Raw genomic sequence first — 20,602 nt, forward strand, 5'->3', positions numbered from 1 at the left:
TAAATACGCATCCTTGAGGTCGATGGAAGCCAGGAAATCTCCCGGGCTCAGAGAGGCCACCACTGAGCGGAGTGATTCCATGCGGAACTTTTGAACGCGCACGAAGCGGTTCAGAGCTTTCAAGTCCAGAATTGGATGCACCTTGCCCTCCTTTCTGGGCACAGTGAATAGTTTGGAGTAAAACCCCTGAAACCTGTCCCGATGCGGCACCGGGACTATCACCCCCTGGGCGAGAAGATCCTGAACCGCCCGATGCAGATCTTGCAGCCGATCTGGGGTCAAATGAAGATTTGAGAGAAAGAATCTGTCCGGTGGCCGCGAAAGGAATTCGATCTTGTAGCCTGATCAAATGATTTCCTGAACCCACCTGTCCGGAATCCGGAGCAGCCAAGGTTCGAGAAAACCGCGCATACGTCCCCCCACCCCTGGAACGGGTGAGGGCGCCCCTTGACGTTGAGGCAGCCTTGGCTTCCTCTAGCCACCATGGCCCTTGAAGGGTATCCCCTTGTCTTGCGCTTTGAAAGCGCGAAATGACCCCTGGTTTGGTTTAAAGGAAGGGCCCCGCTTACAGCGGAAGAACATACCCTTAGGATTCTGGGGCAGCAGAGTGCTCTTGCCCCCAGTGACTTCTTTAACCAATTCGTCCAGGGATTCCCCAAAAAGAAGAATCCCCGCATAAGGGATGTCAGACACCATTTTCCTGGAAGTCTGGTCAGCCGACCAGCTCTTCAGCCAAATCAAGCAACGGTTAATTACCGCGACACCAGACAGGCGCGCTGCTAAAGGGGCCTCATCCAAGGCCGCGTCACACAGATACATAACCGCTTGACTAATCTGGTCCACCATCTCCAAATTAGTAGGGGGGGGGCAGCCCCGAGGGTGCGTCTGAGCACCTTGGTCCAATCCGCCACAGCCTGAGCCACCATGACGGAGGCGAAAATAGGTTTCAGCATGGAACCCGGCACCATATAGGCATGGCGGCAAGGGATTCCAGCCTCCTATCCGTAGGATCCCTAAACACCGGAGAATCCTCGGTGGGTACCAGAGTGGCCCTGTTCAATCTGGACACCGTATGATCCACCTTAGGGGCCACAGACCAGCGCGAATCCGTAGGAGACGCAAAGGGGTAACGGAGTTGAAACCGTAGGTACCACAAAATTGCGCTTCAAATTGCGCCATTGTTCATTCACCGTCTCGTGAAACTCAGCGGGGCAGGGAAACACCTGCGCCGCCTTTTCGGGATCTGCGGGTAACAAAGGAAGACCGCTTACCCGGAGGATTGGGCTCATCCTCCAAATGTAGTGCATCTTTTACAGCAGTAATCAGCGCAGCCATAGCTGCGCGTTCTCCGGCCGTCCCAGGGGGGGAATCATCCTCCGCCTCCCCTTCAGACTGGGAGGAATGAGACCCTTCAAGGGACACACCATCTACGGCAACCATGTCAGACTCAGAATCAGAAGAGTGAGAAAACCTAGGCCTTTTCCTAGAATCCCGTTCAGCCATCAAAAGATCTACTTTGGACGCTAAAGTCGCAAGTGCAGCAGTCAGTGCAGAAGATTCAGAGGAGCCTGAATCATTCAACAAAGCTGGGGGAAATTTGCTGTCCTGGGACTCCATAAAGAAAACTTTTATGGCGCTGGCCCTTTAAATCACATGGCGATCCCACCGCAATACACCGCTATTAAGGACTACACTGATAGACCCCGCAGGCAGGAATAAAGCTGATAGACAGAGATATTCCCCACAAAACAGCAAGGACAGACCCCCACAAGTGTTACCACGCTGTCTGACGATCTCCTCTGCATGAGAAAGGAAGTGATGTCACACCGCATGAGGCTGAACAGGACCCAGGCTAAGGAAAAATGGTGGCCCATAGAAAGCAATTACATAGTTACATAGTTAGTGAGGTTGAAAAAAGACATCAGTCCATCCAGTTCAACCTATGATATGTGTGTGTTTGCTGTTAACCATACATTGCATACCCCTCTATGTTGTGGTCTTTAAGGTGCTCATCTAATCGTTTTTTTCAAACTATCAATGCTCCCTGCTGATACGACTGTTTGTGGAAGAGAATTCCACATCCTTACTGCTCTCACAGTGAAGAACCCCCTGCATATTTTAAGGTTAAACCGCCTTTCCTCTAGTTTTAGTGAGTGGCCACGTGTCTTGTTGTAGTTTCTTTCTCTGAATAGGTTTTTCCATATGCTAGGGTTGCCAGTACAATATTTGTACATTGATATCATATCCCCCCTCAATCGTCTCTTCTCCAGAGAATAAGTTCAGTGCTTGTAGTCTTTCCTCATAGCAATAGGAGGCTCCAGGAAATGGCCGCCGACATGTGCACAGAAGAAAACAGTGCCACACACAAGATGGCGCCCGAAGGCGCCAAAACACACTACAATGATAGCTGCAGAAGCACCCATAGTGAAGCCAAGCAGCTGCCCACACCTTAAATGACGGACCCGTGTTTTTTTTACCCTGCAGCGGGCCGCTGCACATGTCTGCACCCAAACACACCACAAACAGTGTCACTCAGGGTAGGGACCCCCACATAGAGTCCTAGACGCGGTAGAGCCCCCGCAGGGATCGGGAGTGAGGTGAGCCCCAAACGCACAGACATGAGGGGATACCACAGACACAGCAGACTGCCATCCCCAGACAGAGGCCCCACACAGAATGTACTTACCGTACCCGATGGCGTGGGCGCCTCTCCGCGACGGGAAGCCTCCCACCCCAAGCGGTGGGGATGCCGTCAGCCAAAAAACGCAGGACGCTGGCAACGCACGGAACCGCGATTGAGACGTCCAAGGGAGGTGGCCACCTCGCGGGCTTTCATCCCTGAGGACAGGGACAGGTCGTTTGCGAGGCCAGGGCGTACACATAGCCTGCTAAACGCTCGATGGCGGGCTGGGATTCCATAAGGCCCTCTGTCCAGGAGCACCAGGACGACCAGTGCGACTCCCAGCTGCGCAAACGCCATCGTCTTCCGAAGATCCGACTAACTAAACACTGACAAATAAACAGCTAGTAGTGCAAAGAAAAAACACTTGCAGAAATAAAATCATAAAACAGAAGAAAGGCCGAGACCGTAGCCCCAGCACAGTGAAGCCCATCTTACTCCTAACTAGCCAGAAGACAAACTGAGTTGGGATGGCTGATACCGGGGGGGTATTGGACCAGTGGGACAGCCCCCATAGGTGTGTCTATGTAAATTGCTTTGTTTTTAACAAGTCTTATGCCTAGCTTGCTCCTATGGATAAGAGGTCAATACCCATTGGTGAAGACTGAATGAGTGGGCGGCGACTGTCAGGGGACGTAAGAGAAAGAAGGGCGCTGAGTTTAATACCAAGCACAAAAACACCTTTATTAAAAGGCACACACTTACATGTCAGAAATCACCAATTCACCAGTGGCTAGTAAAACAGCAGGTTGAAACACCAAAGCTGATCAGCTAAAAATAGACAGAGGCAATAGATGGCTGCCAAGCATGCAGCAGCAGGGTCTTCAAAGCTCCAGCAGGTAGTGTGGACTGGCTGTGTCTGCAGTTTTAAGATGACAGCTGGTAGAATTCTAGGCACATGGCCCTCCTTATCAAATGCATTTGATAAAGAGGGCCATGTCCTTGAAACGCTTTATGCTTATCCCCTCCTGACATCACCATAGGATTCTACCAGCTGTTGGGAGGGGGTAAGCATAATGCATTTTAAGTAGCCAACTGGACAACGGCATTTTTTTTGCTGTACTGAATCACTTATATTTTTTTCCTTATTGCATACTATGTACATCTCTCCCTTTGGGGAGCCTCGTTTGGTGGATTGAGGTCGCTCCTAGTCCTTTGTTATACCTGCTGGAAGCGGGACAGTGGCTGGAGAGCTGCAGTACATTTCACCTGAATTGTATTTAAAGACATGTCATTTGACCTACTGGTCTAGGTTTGAGGTGAGCTTGTTTAAAAGTGAAGGTGTACCACCTGAAGTGGATCCTGGATTTACCCTTTCCTTTCACTTGTCATCTGTAGCTTCCTTTGTATATTGGACTTTTTGGCTTACTTGCTCCATTAATCTACTTCATATTGTATGCATTTGCTGATGTTTTAATATGTATTGCGCTGCATTTATGTTGTCTTTTTGGTTTTTATGATTAACCTTTTGTGTTCGGCTGCATATTTATCCATTCATTAAATTTTACTCTCTAAAATATTTTTATTTTTTATACAGTTTTAAGGGACCTGGCCCTCTTTATCAAAATGCATTTGATAAAGAGGGCCATGTCCCTTGAAAAGTGTAATGCTTTTTCCCTGCTGACATGTTTCCTGCTGAATGATTATCATCATTATTTCTACCAAATTATCAATTTATATATAATCAATTTCGATATCGGTCAGTTTTTTACTTAAAGGTTACTATAACAGTCCCTGTCAAAAGAGCAAAACTACAATAGACTTCCTGGGAGGAGGAAAAACAGCAGCAACAAATGGCTTCCTACAGCAGGTCTCTTACAGACACCACAGAGCATGCTTACCAGTCAGCTGTGGATCCTGTGATGGTGTATTAAAGAAGGTCGGCTCCCTCAATCGGCTCTCCGGAACTGGACTGACTATGAACCGTCTACCGGCAGAGTGAACAACTTGGGCATTGATGCCGGGAGTGAGTTCTAGACAAAAAAAAGAAAATCACAACTTCATAATAAAAGATGGAGGAAAACAGAAGACTGAAGTGATTGAGAAAGATATGCTGTGTGTAAACTGATTTTATACTGGGGACTAGACAGATGAAGATGGTCTATTGTGATCACCAGCTGATTCTTTGTAAACAAATATACATTTTTGGGCCTGGATTCTCACTTGTTTTGAGACCCTGCCATACACAAACACCTCGAACTGTTAAAAAAGGCTTGGTCGGCTAATATTTAGGCAAAACTGCCCTTTCACAGTTCAACTTTCTCAAATGATGCATTTAGGAGAACACATTTACTACTAATTGACAGGCTATTCATTTTGAAACGAAAAAACAATGACTGTACTAGCTAGCTTGAATTTATACAGCCCATCTAGAAAAAGAAAAGAAAACATTCTCATTTGTTGGTGGTTAAAAGGAAAGATTAGGGGGAGGTGTTAAGTAATCTACAATGCATGTAATGGACAGTAAAAATGGGAATTTTGACTGAACAGTACAATTTTATATTTTGAAGTTTATAGGGCAGGAAGTCAGACTATAGAGTTACAGTTTGGTCCATATATATTTGGCCACAGGCACAATTCCCCCCCCCCCCCAGGTATTTACCAATACATATTCAAGCCAGTGTTATATAATGGAAATGGGCGGAAAGTGCACACTCGGGGGTATTGTACATCCAAATTGAAGGGTGAGTTTCGGAATTACAGCTATTAAGAATAGCCAGCCCCCTTTTTCAAGGGACCAAAAGTAATTGGACAATTGAATCAAAAGTGGTTTCATAGCCAGGTGTGGGCTACTCTGTTACTTCTACATCAATTAAGCAGGTAAAAGGTCTGGAGTTGATTTTGTGTGTGGTATTTGCATTTGGAATCTATTGCTGTGATCCTACATTGTGCATTCAAAGGAGCTGTCCATGCAAGTGAAAAAGGACATTGTAAGGCTTCAAAAAATTGGATTTTTGTAAGATCTTACCGTAAAATCCTTTTCTCTTAGCTCATTGACAGACGTAGTCCTCTTTGATTCTCATCAATAGGGTTATGCTGCCTCCGCAGGAGTAGGACTAGGCAGAAAGAAAAACGTTCTGGCTCCACCCTAGGGGCAGTCCCAGAGGGTATATCCTCCCTCTCTCTGCTACAGGATGTCAGTTATGTCACAAAGCAGTGTCAGAGAATTTAACCCAACCCAACTCAATGATAGAGGGGCGGGTACTAGGTCTGTCAATGAGCTAAGAGAAAAGGATTTTACGGTAAGATCTTACAAAAATCCAATTTTCTCTGTCGCTCATTGACAGACGTAGTCCTCTTTGATTCTCATCAATAGGGACGTCCCAAAGCAGTGCCACAAATGAGGGGTGGGATTGACAGAAATCAAAATCCAATCTAGAAGGCCCAACCGGTGCCAACTAGAAGTTTAAAGGCTCATTATAAACAAAGAAAGACTCAAATAAAAATTCCAACGGAAAAAAACCCTCGAGGTAGACCACTGGTCTCCTCAAATTGCGGCCTGCAAAACCTTGCGGCCAAACGAGGCATCAGACGATGCCATTACATCAACTTTATAATGTTTTGTAAAGGTATGCAGCGACGACCAGGTAGCCGCCTTGCACACCTGGACCACTGACGCCTGATGGCGAAAGGCCCATGACGCACTAAGCGCCCAAGTGGAATGCGCCTTAACAGGGAACGGGGGCTCCCGACCCTTAATAGAATAAGCCTGTACCACCGTCTGTCTGATCCATTTGGAAATAGTCGCGGCAGATGCAGGCAACCCCTTTTTGGACCCATCTGGGACCACAAAAAGTGAATCCGTCTTGCGAAACGAGTCTGTCGTTTTCAAGTATACCCTGATCGCCCGAACCACATCCAAGGAGTGTAAAGCAAACTCCCGATGATGGCTGGGCTTAGGACACAGGGAAGGTAATACAATTTCCTCATTCAGATGAAATTCTGAAATTACTTTAGGTAGGAAAGATGGATTCGGGCGTAGAACCACCTTATCTCTATGAACCACCAGATATGGGGAACGACAAGATAATGCGGCCAGTTCTGACACCCTGCGTGCAGAAGTGATAGCCACCAAGAAGGCCACCTTCTGGGACAACGTAGGTAAAGGAATCTCCCTAATATCTTCAAAGGGAGGCTTCTGAAGAACCGACAATACTAGATTAAGATCCCAGGGTGGTAACGGCGCGCGCACTGGCGGAGCCAGATGTCGCACCCACTGGATGAAATTCCGCACCAAGGAATGAGTAGCCAAAGGTTTCTGAAAGAAGATAGCTAATGCTGAAACCTGACCCTTGATAGTGCTCAAGGCCAGTTTCTGCTCAACCCCTTGTTGCAGAAAAGCTAATATTCGATTAACCGAATAGGAACGTGGGTGGAACCCCAGAGGTTCACACCATGCAATGTAGGACTTCCATGTGCGATGATAAATCTTTCTGGAAGTCGCTTTCCTTGCTTTAACTAGAGTAGGAATAACTGAAGCTGACAATCCCTTGTCCTTCAGCACCTGGGTCTCAATAGCCAGGCCGTTACAGCCAGCGATCGTAAAGCAGGATGGAAGATCGGTCCCTGAGACAGTAGGTCTTCCCTGAGAGGAAGTCGCCACGGGACGTCCGCCACCAGTCTGACCAAGTCGGCGTACCAGGCTCGACGAGGCCAGTCCGGAGCTACCAGGATTACTGGAATTCCTTCCCCCTCTATTCTGCGAAGAAGTCTTGGCAGTAACCTGAGAGGAGGAAAGGCATACATTAGCTGGTATTGTCCCCACGGGGCGACCAGTGCGTCTGCGGTCTCTGCTAGAGGATCGCGGGAGCGAGCCACAAATCTCCGTACTTTCCTGTTGAATCGAGATGCCAACAGATCCACATCCGGGGTGCCCCAACGTAGGCACAACTGGTGGAAAACTTCTGGATGGAGGGACCATTCCCCCTGATCCAGAGTCTGACGGCTGAGATAATCTGCCTGCCAATTCTCCACCCCCGGAATGAACACCGCAGAGATAGCTGGAATAAACCGTTCCGCCCAGCGAAGAATGCAAGCCACTTCCCTGGCCGCCCGGACACTCTTGGTGCCCCCTTGGTGATTGACATAAGCCATGGCCGTGGCGTTGTCCGACTGGATCCGAACCGGGCTGCCCTGGAGCTGCTCGGCCCAGTGAATCAGACAAAGTCTGATCGCTCTCAGTTCCAATACATTTATCGGTAACTTGGATTCTTCTGGGGACCAAAGTCCCTGGACGGACAATCGACCGAGAATTCCTCCCCATCCGGATAGACTGGCATCCGTGGTCACAATCGTCCAATATATTGGCAGAAATTACTTACCCTGGCTGAGCATCGGAGATCGAAGCCACCAGACCAGAGACTCCCTGGTCTGTTCGCTCAATCGGATCCGATTGTCCAGGGATTCCGGATTCCGATTCCATTTGAGAAGAATCTCTTCCTGAAGAATTCGGGTATGGGACTGGGCAAATGGGACTGCTTCGAAGGAAGCCACCATCAACCCCAGAACCCTCATGCAAGTCCGAAGAGAAGACCAGCTGTTGGATAGTAACAACTGAATTGCTGATTGAATCTTCCGGAGTTTCCCTACCGGAAGGAATACTCTTGCCCTGAATGTGTCTAGAATTAGACCCAGATATTCGAGCCTCCGGGTGGGGACCAGAAATGACTTTTGCCGGTTCACCAGCCACCCGAATTCCTGTAAAGAGATCATAGTAATCTCTAGGTTTTGTAGCAGGGTCTGCGGAGACTCTGCATGAAGCAGAAGATCGTCTAGGTAACCTAGAATCGATATGCCTCGTTGACGCAGTAGTGCCAACATTGGGGTCAACACCTTCGTGAAGACCCGAGGAGCCGTGGCGAGACCGAAAGGTAACGCCGCAAACTGATAATGGTTCTCTTCTACGGAAAAACGTAGAAACCGCTGATGTCCTGCGTAAATGGGAATGTGAAGATAGGCGTCCTTGATGTCTATGGACGCTAGGACATCCCCTTGATGCAGGGAGGCCGCTACTGTGCGAATGGACTCCATCCTGAATTTTCTTATGTTGACAAAGGAATTGAGTGCCCTAAAGTCCAGAATTGGACGCACCTTGCCCTCTTTCCTGGGTATTGTAAATAGGTTTGAATAAAACCCTTGAAAGCGTTCTGCCCAAGGAACGTGGACCACCACTCCTTGTTGTAGTAAATCCGTGACTGCTCTCCGCAGATCTTCTAAACGATCCGGGGATAGTCGGATATTGGAAGGGAAGAATCGCGCCGGTGGAAGAGATCGAAACTCGATCTTGTACCCTTATGACTTCGCAAACCCATTTATCCGGGATTCTGGAAAGCCATGGATCCGAGAACCGGCGAAGACGTCCCCCCACCCCAGTTATGGGTGGGGGCGCACCTTCAGGCTTTAGTAGTCTTATCTTCAGGTCTGGAAGAATCAGACTTTTGCTTGCCCGACCAACGTCCCCTGAAACCTCCCGAAGGAGCTTTGGAGGACTTAGTTTTCTCACCCGTGGGACGAAAAAATTTCTTATGAGAGGAGAAAGAAGGCCCCCGTCTTTGACGAGGTCCTTTACCCTTAGCACTTTGCGGTAAAAAAGTGCTCTTTCCTCCCGTGAGATCCTTAATAATCTCATCTAAGTTGGCTCCGAATAAACGCTCTCCTAAAAAAGGGAGATTAGCCAATGCTTTTTTGGAACCTTGGTCAGCTGACCAACATTTTAGCCACAGTGTACGCCTGAGAACCACTGCTGAAACTGATGCTCGCGCCAATAATGGAGTGGCGTCTAACGCCGCGTCACAAACCAACTGTAACCCCTGTATCATCTGTTCCAACAAATCTGATACCGCCTGAGGGACATCTTCTAAGTCCCGGCGTAACCACTTGGTCCATTCAGTTACAGTCTGCGAAACCAGCCCAATAGCAATTATTGGTCTGAAAGCTGATCCAATCAAGGAAAACATGGCGCGAGACATAGCTTCTATCTTGCGATCCACCGGATCCTTAAAAGACGGAGCGTCTTCCAATGGAATGACCGTGGCTTTATTTAATCTAGAAATTGGTGAATCCACCACCGGTGGTTCTGTCCATTTCTTAATGAGGGCTTCCTCAAACGGATAACGCCTGCTAATGCGTTTGGAAATAGCAGAAGTGCGTTTTGGCTGACTCCATTCTTCTTTGATCGGATTACCAAAACATTTGGGCAATGGAAATACCTTTGCCACTTTGATGCGTTTTTTAGTACCAAAGGGAATTTCAGTCTCAGCTACTTCCGACGGTGTACCCTGTAATCTTAAGGTTTCTCGGACAGATACAATTAGTGCGTTTACCAACGCTTCCTCTCGGGCTATGGCTGATGCCGAAACATCCTCCTCACTGTCTGAAGAGACAGTACCCGAGACATAAATCCCAGATGAGGTACCTGCAACTGCAGGAATAGGCTCAGATTCTGAATCCGAAGTTTCAGATAAAATGGGGGTAGGCGGGGGTCGCTTTCTTGCGCCCTGTCCCTGACAAGCCACTTCCACCCGGGATACAAAGGTCTCCATAACTGCTGACAATGATTCAATAGTAAGCGGGGTGCTGGAGGATCCTGCAGACACCTCGAGGGGATCAGGTGGAGATACATGTGTGGCAGGGTCCATGTTAATCCAGGACACTTGCCAGAAAAAAACTTTTTTTTTTTATCTGTATCCCCCTAGCGCAATAGCGCCCCTCAGTGTACCTGCTTCTTGACCCCCACAGAGAGAGAGAGGGACCCCAAAGGCTCACCACCCGATGCAGAGAAGTTTCCTATCAACTGCAGTCAGCGTTTGTCTTGTGCAGACTGGGAAGTACTGTGCTCGTTTTCCCGGGTAGAAGGAAGTGGCTCCGCCCCCTGTGTACGCCTTCCGGCGTTCCCAGCTGCTCCTCGAGGTTAGCTGGGCATCTCAAACATGGCCGCCCCCATGCAGGAGACAATAGACTCCAAAAAAATGGCGGCCGGCGTGACCTGCGGACGCTCGTGTACCTGGTCTACAGCAAAATGGCGGCGGATTGCCGAAGTAGCGTTTCTCAGCACAGCAGCCTGCATGCCAAGCTAATAGCGGCTTATCGACCTGCGGGAGTCTGGCGGTCCACTACAGTCAAGGTAGGCTATACCTCCTATGTATGCTGTAATACTGCAGTCAGTTACAAACCAAGCCTGCTGGTTTAGAATGTTAGCTCCCAAACCAAGTCCGCTGCCCCCCGAGCACATTATCACTGAGGATATGTGAACTTTAACATAGGTTACAAGGGGGACTTTTAGTGTCAGAAAGAATCCGACCATGTATGGAGGGGCCCGTATCCCAAAACGCCTCACAGAGAGGAAAGGGAAACATTTACTCACCATACCGAACCGACAGGCACCCTCTCTTCACAGTACCCTCTCCACCGAAGTGGGGGGCTGTCGACCAATCCGGACGCCTTGACTCTCTGGTTCCTGGCGTCCAAGCGAGACCTTTAACTTGCAAGGTCAGTCCCTCCAATGGGACTCTGTCGCGGCCGACCCAGCGCGGAGCTATGGTCTGCACGCGCTCGTAGGCTGAACCGGGGTGACCACTGGATCTCAACATTTAGCCCGTCGCCTGGTCCCACATACTTACTTGAATGTGTCGCGGCCGACCAAGCGTGATGCTATGGTCTGCGCGCGCTCGTAGGCCGGCTGGGGTGACCACTGGATCTCAACATCCAGCCCGTCGCCCAGATCCGGCGTAATTTGCTTGAAGAAGGAAAAAAACTGGAGAAACTACCTAAAAAATATTTTTTCTAAAAAAATCTTGCCAGGACCAAAAAGATCCCAGCAAGGAACTTAGGTCCTTACTCCTGACTAGACAGAAAAAAAACTGACATCCTGTAGCAGAGAGAGGGAGGATATACCCTCTGGGACTGCCCCTAGGGTGGAGCCAGAACGTTTTTCTTTCTGCCTAGTCCTACTCCTGCGGAGGCAGCATAACCCTATTGATGAGAATCAAAGAGGACTACGTCTGTCAATGAGCGACAGAGAAAACTAAACAAATCTATCAGCAACATTAGGAGTGGCCAAATCAACAGTTTGGTACATTCTGAGGGAAGAAGAATGCACTGGAGAGCTCGGCAACATAACAAGGCCTGGACGGCCACAGAAGACAACTGTAGTGGATGAGCGCAGGATCCTCTCTATTGTATAGAAAAACCCATTTACAACATCCAGACAAGTGAAGGACACTCTCCAGGAGGTGGGCGTATCATTGTCAAAGTCTACAATCAAGAGAAGACTTCACGATAGCAAATACAGAGGGTTCCCCACAAGGCGCAAACTATTCATAAGCCTGAAGAATAGATAAGCCAGATTAGACTTTGCCAAAAAAAATATCTAAAAAAGGTAGACCAGTTCTGGAAAGGCATTCTTTGGACAGATGAAACCAAGCTTAATCTGTACCAGAATGGCGGGAAGAAAAAAAAAAGTGTGGAGAAGGCTTGGAACAGCTCATGATCCAAAGCACACAACATAATTCATAAAACATGGTGGAGGCAGTGTGATGGCATTGGCATTACAATTAAAAAAACAAACAAGGGCACACCGGCCTAGTGCATTATCCTCCACAAAGGTTTTATTGAATAAAAAGGTATAAAAATACTCAGACGAGTTCTTAGTACATGCATATCAAATTAGTATATTGCCGTCAGCATCAGAACCGGAAGATGTACCGTCCTCTAAAGCTTGAAAAGGCTTACGCGTTTTGAGGCTTAGCCTCTTCCTCAGAGCCTCAATCATGATGGCATGGACATGCATGGCTTCCAGTGGCACGGGGTCATTGGTGTTTATTGATGATGTGACAAAAGACACATTACAAAAGCAACCCAGGAGCTTTCGAAGGAAAAGTGGAAGGATCTGCAATGGCCGAGTCAATCACCTGATCTCAACCCAATTGAGCATGCATTTTACTTGCTGAAGGCAAAACTAAAGGCAGAAAGACCCACAAAGAACTGAAGACAGCTGTAGCTAAAGCCTGGGAAAGCAACAGAAAGGGGGAAACCCAGTCTTTGGTAATGTCAATGAGTTCCAGACTTCAGGCAGTCATTGCCAGTAAAGGATTCTCAACAAAATATTAAAAACCCTCATATAACCCCACCCATTCCATTGGACACAGGTTTTGTAGCAATTAATACAGAGAAACCACATGAAAGAGGTGAGGGACCTGTGTCCTGTACTGTACTCCAAGATGTGGAATTTACTACAAAATAAAGTGGTTGTAAAGTCAGAAGGTTTTTTTTAAATCTTATTGCATTCTATGCGTTAGGATAAAAAGTCTTCTGTGTGCAGCAGCAGCCCCGCAATACCTACCGGAGCCCCATCTCGATGCATCAATGTTGACGAATTCCACAGTCCTCCGGGACTCTCCCCCATGATTGGCTAAGACACAGTGGTGGCGCCATTGGCTCATGCTGCTGTCAGTCAGTTCACCAATGATGAGGGAAAGGGGCGGGGCTGAATAGCGGCTCTGCCTGAATGGACACAGGGAGCTGCAGCTCGGCTCGGGTGCTCCCCATAGCAAGCTGCTTGCTGTTCGGGCATTTAGCAAAAGGGAGAGGCCAGGAGAGCTGGCAGGAGCCAGAGAAGAGGAGGATCTGGGCTGCTCTGTGCAAAACCACTGCACAGAGCAGGTAAGTATAATGTGTTTGTTATTTTTGCAAACAGCAGCAACAACCCCAAAAGAGGAGGAGTCAACTGATGACAGCATAAAGCACCTTGCCGCTGAAGCTTGCATCAGATTAGGACTCCTCCAGTAAAACTGAAAAAATATGAACAAAAGACCTGCTGCCAGTTTTGCAAACCTGTGAAGGTGATGCTTGAAGCTGAAAGGCTCAAGAAGCATCTACAGGTCTGGTGGAATGATCCCAAATAGGGAAGGGAGGAACCTGCTCCTTGCAGCTGTAGGCCGTAAAAAACAAACAGTCTGAGCCACCCAGCAAGAGTGGAAGAGGAAACAGGATGTCCTTTCTTTAGACTTTAAAGGGAGGACAATTAGGGACTCTCTGAAGTAGGATGTTGATGCTAGGTCGGCCCTAATCGTTCTGACCTTCCGAGTGAAATCTTCTTTTTAAAGCAAGACCTAGGAGAAGATAATAACCTCATTGAGGTGAACAAAAGACCTGGTCTCAGAACCAACTTGCCCCTATGTGAGGCAAGAAAGGGCTACTTACAAGAAAGACTGCCATCTCCAAGACCAGCCTGGCCACAAAAGAGGCAACCTCACACCCCCCCAATGAGAAATCTCAAATCCATTCAAAGGGAGGTTTGTGGAGAACTGAAACTTCCAGATTCAGATCCCAGGGAGACACAGGAAGATAGAGTGGGAGATTAATACAAGAAAGTTCTTGTATAAAAGGTTTTGACATAAGAGTGCAAAGCCAAAAGTTTCAGGAAAAGCGTAGACAAAGCAGAAACCAGTTCCTTTAGAGTACTGAGAGCCAAATGCTGGTGTAGACCATACAGAAGCAAGGACAGAATGCAAGCAATAAAATATTTCTGGGTGTTGAGGTGCCTGCTTTCACAAAGTAGGCCATCCAGGTGCGATGGTAGGTTTTAGGAGTAGATTTTCTATCCTTGAGCGAGGTGGGAATGAAAGTCAGTAATGTCCCTAATCCTTTCAGACCTGGGATTTAACAAGCATGCTGTTAAAGCCAACAGCCTTCCCTTTCCTTGAGAGCAGGTGTTGGTGACTAAGGAATTTAGCGTGCCAATTTTACATTCCTGGAGTGTAGTAGCAAACCGTTGAAATATGGTTCTTAGACCAGGAGAAAATCAGGCTTGCTTGTTTTATGACTGCCCAACTTCTGGTACTGACTTAAAATTCTTTGTGGGGCGTTTCCCGGCTGCACCCTGACTTGGTTACCATGTAGGAGAGTCAATCTTATGGCTCTCACTTCTAGAATGTTGATGGGGAGCTCAGCCCCTCAAGCTTGCATCTGTCAATGCCACCTTCCAGAGAGGGAAAAGGAACAATTTCCCAGATTTTATGGCTAAGTTATTAACCCAAAACCCTCTTTGCATAAGAGATGAAATATGCTTGTTTGACCTGAGAGTCTGACAGCTGAACCTAATAAAAACAATTTTCTCCTGGAGAAGGAGAATTTTTGCTTGGGCCATATTCAAGTTCAGCCCCAAATACTCTATAGGATAGGAAGGCTGGAGGGCAGATTTTCTGAAGTTGATCAGGCATCCAAAATCTAAAAGAACTGCACTGTTTTTTGGATTGATGCTGAAAGACCAGAACCTGGCTGAGGAATCTGTCAGCAGGTGGTCATCCTGGTATCCCGTGACCTGGATGACCTGAGATCAGAGCGGAGCCAGGGGCAAAGGAAGTGCTTTTCTGAGGACTCTTGGTGCAGAGAAGAGTCTGAATGGTTGGGGTGACTAATTTAAAGTGTTGGTCTCTCACAGGTAAGTGTAAAAAGTGTTAGTGTGTGGGAAAGGTAGGAATGTGAAGACCGGCATCTTGGCAGGCTACTGATGCCAGAAATTGCCTTGACCTGAGAGAAGCACTGACAGCTCTCCATACAAAGTTTCTGCATATGTAGATAATGGTTTTAGATCCATAAAAGGGCACATGCATCCATTTGTTTCTTAGGGACAGTGAATCTGTTTGCGTAAAACCTTTGAACCTTTCCTCTGTACAAACTGGGATTAAGGTCCTTTGGGTCTGAAAGCGGTTGTAAAGGTGGAAGGTTTTTTTTATCTTAATGCATTCTATGCAGGCAGGAACCTGACCCCTGATGGAATAGGCCTGAACCACCATCTGTCTGATCTAACTGGAAAGGGTTACAGAGGAAGCGGACAACCCTTTTCGAAAGGAGCCCGCGCTGGAGGGATCAAATGTCGGACACACCCTAAAGAAAGGTACGCACCAGGGAGTGTGTGGCCAAAAGTCATTGGAAGAAGACTGCCAAAGCCGACACCTGGCCCTCGATAGTACTCAAGGCCAACCTCTGTTCAACCCCCGTTGAAAGAAGGTTAAGATCCAAACCACCGAGAAGGAGCGAGGATGAACCCCAAGCAACTCACACCATGCAATGTACGTCTTCCATGTATGATGGTAAAACTTCCTAGAAGTAGATTTCCTAGCTTTCAACAGTGTAGGGATCACCAATTCAGATAAACTCCTATCCTTCAGCACCTGGCATTCAACAGCCAAGCTATCAAAGCCAGTGACTGTAAAGCACGATAGAAGATAGGTCCTTGGGACAGCAGATCCTCTCTGAGAGGAAGCTTCCAAGGAACGTCAGCAACCAACTGCACCAGCTCGCGTAGCAAGCCCAACGAGGCCAATCCAGAGCCACTAAGACGACCGGAATACCTTCTGCCTCGATCCTGCGTAGAAGTCTGGGCAGAAGCTTGAGAGGAAGAATAGAGTAAATCAGCCGATACTGACCCCACTAAGCCACCAGCGCATCTGTGGCGTCTGCCAGATGATCCCTTGAACGAGCCACAAACCTCTGCACTTTTCGGTTGAGCCGAGATACCAACAGATATGCCTCAGGGGTGCCTCACCGGAGACACAGCTGATGAAACAGATCCGGATGAAGGGACCACTCCCCTTGGTCCAACACCTACCGATTGAGGTAATCTGCCTGCCAATCTTCCACCCCTGGAATATGTACGGTGGAGTGGGCTGGAACGAACCATTATGCCCACCTAAGAATGCCCGCTATCTCCAGAGCCACCAGGACACTTCTTGTGCCCCTTGGTGATTGACATAAGCCACGGCCATAGCATTGCCGATTAAATGCGCACTGGACAACCCTTAAGCCGATTCGTCCAATGATCCAGACACCGTCTGATCGCTCGGAGTGCCAAGACATTGTTTGGGAGTCAGGACTATTTCAACATCCATATCCCCTGAGCAGAATGCTTGCCGAGGATGCCTCCCCAGCCAGACAGGCTGGCATCTGTGGTGACCACTGTCCAATACAAGATAAGGAAGGATTTTCCCAGACGAAGCGCTGGAGAACGAAGCCACTATATCAGGGACTCCCTCGCTCCCTGGCTCAGGGGTCTGATTGTCCAAAGACTGAAGAGACATTTGGTCAGAATCTCCATTTGCAGGGACCTCGTATGGAACTGTGCAAACTGAACCGGCTCAAAAAGCTGGGTTATACTTACTGATAACTCCTTTTCTAATAGTCTTCCAGGACAGCCCATGAGACGTTAGGCTCCTCCCCCAGGGACTGGAAACACATTCCAAAATTAAAATAAAAGGCGGTCCCTTAGTCCTCACCTTCAGTATTTCATGAGAACCACAGGACACCCTGTAAAACATATACATAGATATATAGACACATATCATACATTATACATAATACCAGATAGTTCGGGTGGGAATCCGGCTGTCCTGGAAGACTATTAGAAAAGGAGTTATCAGTAAGTATAACCCAGCTTTTCTCAAAGTCGTCTTCCAGGACAGCCCATGAGACGATGAGCAAGCACTTACCAGTCTAGGGAGGGACAACTGCCTGGAGCACCTTTCGACCAAACGCCTGTTCCTGAGAAGAGAGGAGGTCCAGGCGATAATGTCTAACAAAGGTCGAAAAGTTAGACCAGGTAGCTGCCTTACAGATTTGGTCTGGTGAGGCACCGGCCCTTTCAGCCCAAGACGTGGACAATGCTCTAGTAGAGTGTGCAGTAATGAAAGGTGGAGCCACCTTTTTCACTATATAGGCTTCTGTGATAGCCTGTTTGATCCATCTAGCTAAGGTTGCCTTAGAAGCTTTTTCCCCTTTATGGGAGCCGGAAAATTGTAAAAACAAAGTATCAGTCTTCCTGAAGGTTTTAGTCACCTCCAGGTATCTCAAGAGGGATCTTCTGACATCCAAACAGCTAAATTCTTTCTCTTTATTGTTGTTTGGGAAATTGCAAAAGGAAGGAAGGACTATGTCCTGAGTCCTATGAAAAGAAGAGACCCTTTTTGGCAAAAATCCTGGATCTGTTTTTAGCACAATCCTGTCATCAAAAATCATAAGAAAAGGTTCTCTGATTGAGAGAGCCTGTAATTCGCTAACTCTTCTAGCTGAAGTTATAGCTACTAAAAATAAGGTTTTTAGGGTGAGCATTTTTACTGATAGGTCTACCAAGGGTTCAAACGGACTGGTAACCAAGGCCTGGAGTACCAGGGATAGATTCCAAGCTGGACACGTTTTAAGCACGGTTGGCTTTGTCCGGGCAATTGCTCTGAAAAAGGCATTCACATTTGGGTCTTCTCCAAGGGAAAACTGAAGAAAGACACTAAGGGCGGCAGCCTGTACCTTTAAAGTCCCTAAGGAGAGACCTTTGTCTATGCCTTCCTGAAAAAAATCCAAGATAGTTGGTATATCTGGGGAATGTCTCTGATTCTCCAACATCCAAAAATGAAATTTCTTCCAGATTTTAGCATACATTTTTCTAGTGACCGGCTTTCGACAGCTGGTCAATGTTTTGATGACTCTGTCTGAGAACCCCTGAGAGCCTAGTATTTGTTCCTCAGATACCAGGCCGTCAGGTTTAGGGTCCTGAGAAATGGATGGACCACCGGACCTTGTGTTAAGAGATCTGGTCTCCAAGGTAAGGTCATTGGAGGTTGCGCTGCCAACGCCTGAAGGCGTGCAAACCATGGCCTTTTGGGCCAGTATGGGGTTATCAGTATCATCTCTGTGTCTTCTAGGATGAATTTCTGAAGAACCTGTGGGATCAATCTGATCGGAGGAAATGCGTAACAGAGTCTGACTTTCCAGGGGTGGGCGAAAGCGTCTATGCCTAACGCCTGATCCCCTTGAGTTATGGAAAAGAATTTTTCTGTTTTCCTGTTTGCCTGGGAGGCAAATAGATCCACTACCGGTAGGCCCCATGAGGTTGTGATTTTGAGAAACACCTCTGGGTTGAGGGACCAATTGTCCTGGTTCATCTGGTGGCGGCTGAGATGGTCTGCCAGATAATTCTGCGTCCCTTTTAGGTGAATGGCCGAAATGGATGTTAGGTTCCGCTCGGCCCAGACAAAGATTTTCTGTGCAATGGTTTGTAGGCCCAGACTTCGAGTACCTCCCTGCTTGTTCAGGTACGCTACCGTTGCTATATTGTCTGACCTGATCTGTAGATGGCTCCCTTCTACCTCTACCTGAAAAAACTCCAAGGCCTTTTGGACCGCCATAAGTTCTTTTTGGTTTGATGAAGACTTCCTTTGTGCTGGGGACCATGTACCCTGCGCCCATCTGTCCTGCAGATATGCTCCCCATCCGGAAGCGCTTGCATCCGTGGTAATCCTCTGTGATACCTGGATGGTCCAGTTTAGCCCTCTTGATAGGTGAAGAGAGGATCTCCACCACCAAAGAGTCCTTTTTATCTTGGTGGGAATCCTTACTTTTTGTTGCAAGGAACTTGACTGCCCATCCCAATTCTGTAGAAAGAATTTTTGGAGTGGACGTTGTTGGAACCTTGCCCAGGGGACTGCTGGGAAACAGGAGGTCATCAAGCCTATCACTCTTGTGACATCCCTCAGAGAGACCCATAAGTTGGTCTGTAAAGAGGCAACCATCAGGTTCATTTTCTCCATCTTGCACTGAGGGAGGAAGATCATCTGATCCCGTGAGGAGATTTCGTAACCCAGGTAGGTCACTCTTTGTGAGGGTACCAGGCAAGACTTTTGTCTGTTGATTATCCAGCCTAGGGAAGTTAAGAATTCCTGAACTATGAGGAGGTCGGCTTCCAGTTTCTGGTATGATTCTGCCACTACCAAGATGTCGTCCAGGTAGGGGGTGATCATGATAGCTTTTAGCCTTAGAGGGGCTAGTGCTTCCCCTAGGACTTTGGTAAAAATCCGTGGGGCTGAGGACAGCCCGAAGGGCAGTGCCCTGAACTGGAAGTGCTTGACTTCCGGTCCTATCTTTACTGCTAGCCTCAGGAATTTCTGATAGGATGTGTGTATGGGGATGTGAAAATACGCATCTTTCAAATCTAGGGTTGCCATGAAACACCCTGGGAATAGTAGGTTCCCTATGGAGTATATTGATTCCATGCGAAAGCGTTTGTATGCTATTGAAAGGTTCAGATTGCGTAAGTTCAGGATCAGTCGATGACTTCCTGAGGGTTTTTGAATCACAAAGATGTGAGAATAAAACCCTGTTCCTTGTTCTTCTCTGGGGACTGGGATAATTACTTTTTGATCTAATAGGTCCCCTAACTGAAGACTCAAGGCGGAGGCCTTGACTGGATCCCTGGGAAGATTTGTGATCAGGATCCTTTCTGGAGGTTGAAGACAGAACTCCAGCCTGTGTCCTTGGCCTACTAGGTCCAGAATAAAAGGGCTGGAAGTAATCTTCTTCCACAGTGGGAGGAAGGCCCCTAATCTTCCTCCCACTCTGAGAAGGGAGTCATTGGGGCTGGTTGGGGCGTTTAGGAGGGTTAAACAGGATGTTACCCCTCCCCTTTCCTTTATGCCCCGTCCAATGTTTTTTGAAATTTTGCTGAGTTTCAAAAGACTTCTGCTGTTTGCCCCTGCCACGAAAATTCCTCTGAGCATAGGGGAATTTCTTCTTATCTGGGAATCCCTTCTTTTTATCCGCTGTACGCTCCAGGGCTTCTGTTAGGCCTGGGCCAAAAAGGTGGTCGCCTGTGAAGGGAAGACCACAAAGGCGAGATTTAGAAGTAATATCTCCCGACCATGTCTTGAGCCATAGGCTTCTTCTGGCCGTATTAGCTAAAGCTGAGGTCCTTGCTGCCATTCTTACAGCTTCAGCTGAAGAATCCGCCAGGAATCCTATTGCCTGGAATAAGAGTGGAAAGGATTTATTAATCTGTTCCCTCGATGTTCCTGCAGTCAAGTGTGTTTGGATTTGAGATAGCCACAGCTCCAGGTGTCTGGCTATGCAGGTGGATGCCAGGGCTGGCTTTAAGCTCAT

At 47.8% G+C, this 20,602-nt stretch overlaps 1 protein-coding gene across 1 annotated transcript in view; it reads right to left on the reverse strand.

Annotated features, from left to right (window-relative positions):
* WNK1 (WNK lysine deficient protein kinase 1) overlaps positions 1–20,602 on the reverse strand; it is a 340,445-nt gene that overhangs the window by 63,120 nt on the left and 256,723 nt on the right. Inside the window, exon 19 of the mRNA XM_082253649.1 lies at positions 4,522–4,653. Within this exon, the coding sequence (XP_082109775.1) occupies positions 4,522–4,653 (132 nt within the window). The remainder of the gene's footprint in view (positions 1–4,521; positions 4,654–20,602) is intronic.

This window comes from Pelophylax lessonae, assembly GCF_965119305.1.
Source record: "Pelophylax lessonae genome assembly, chromosome: 4".
In the NCBI taxonomy this organism is placed as follows: domain Eukaryota; kingdom Metazoa; phylum Chordata; class Amphibia; order Anura; family Ranidae; genus Pelophylax; species Pelophylax lessonae.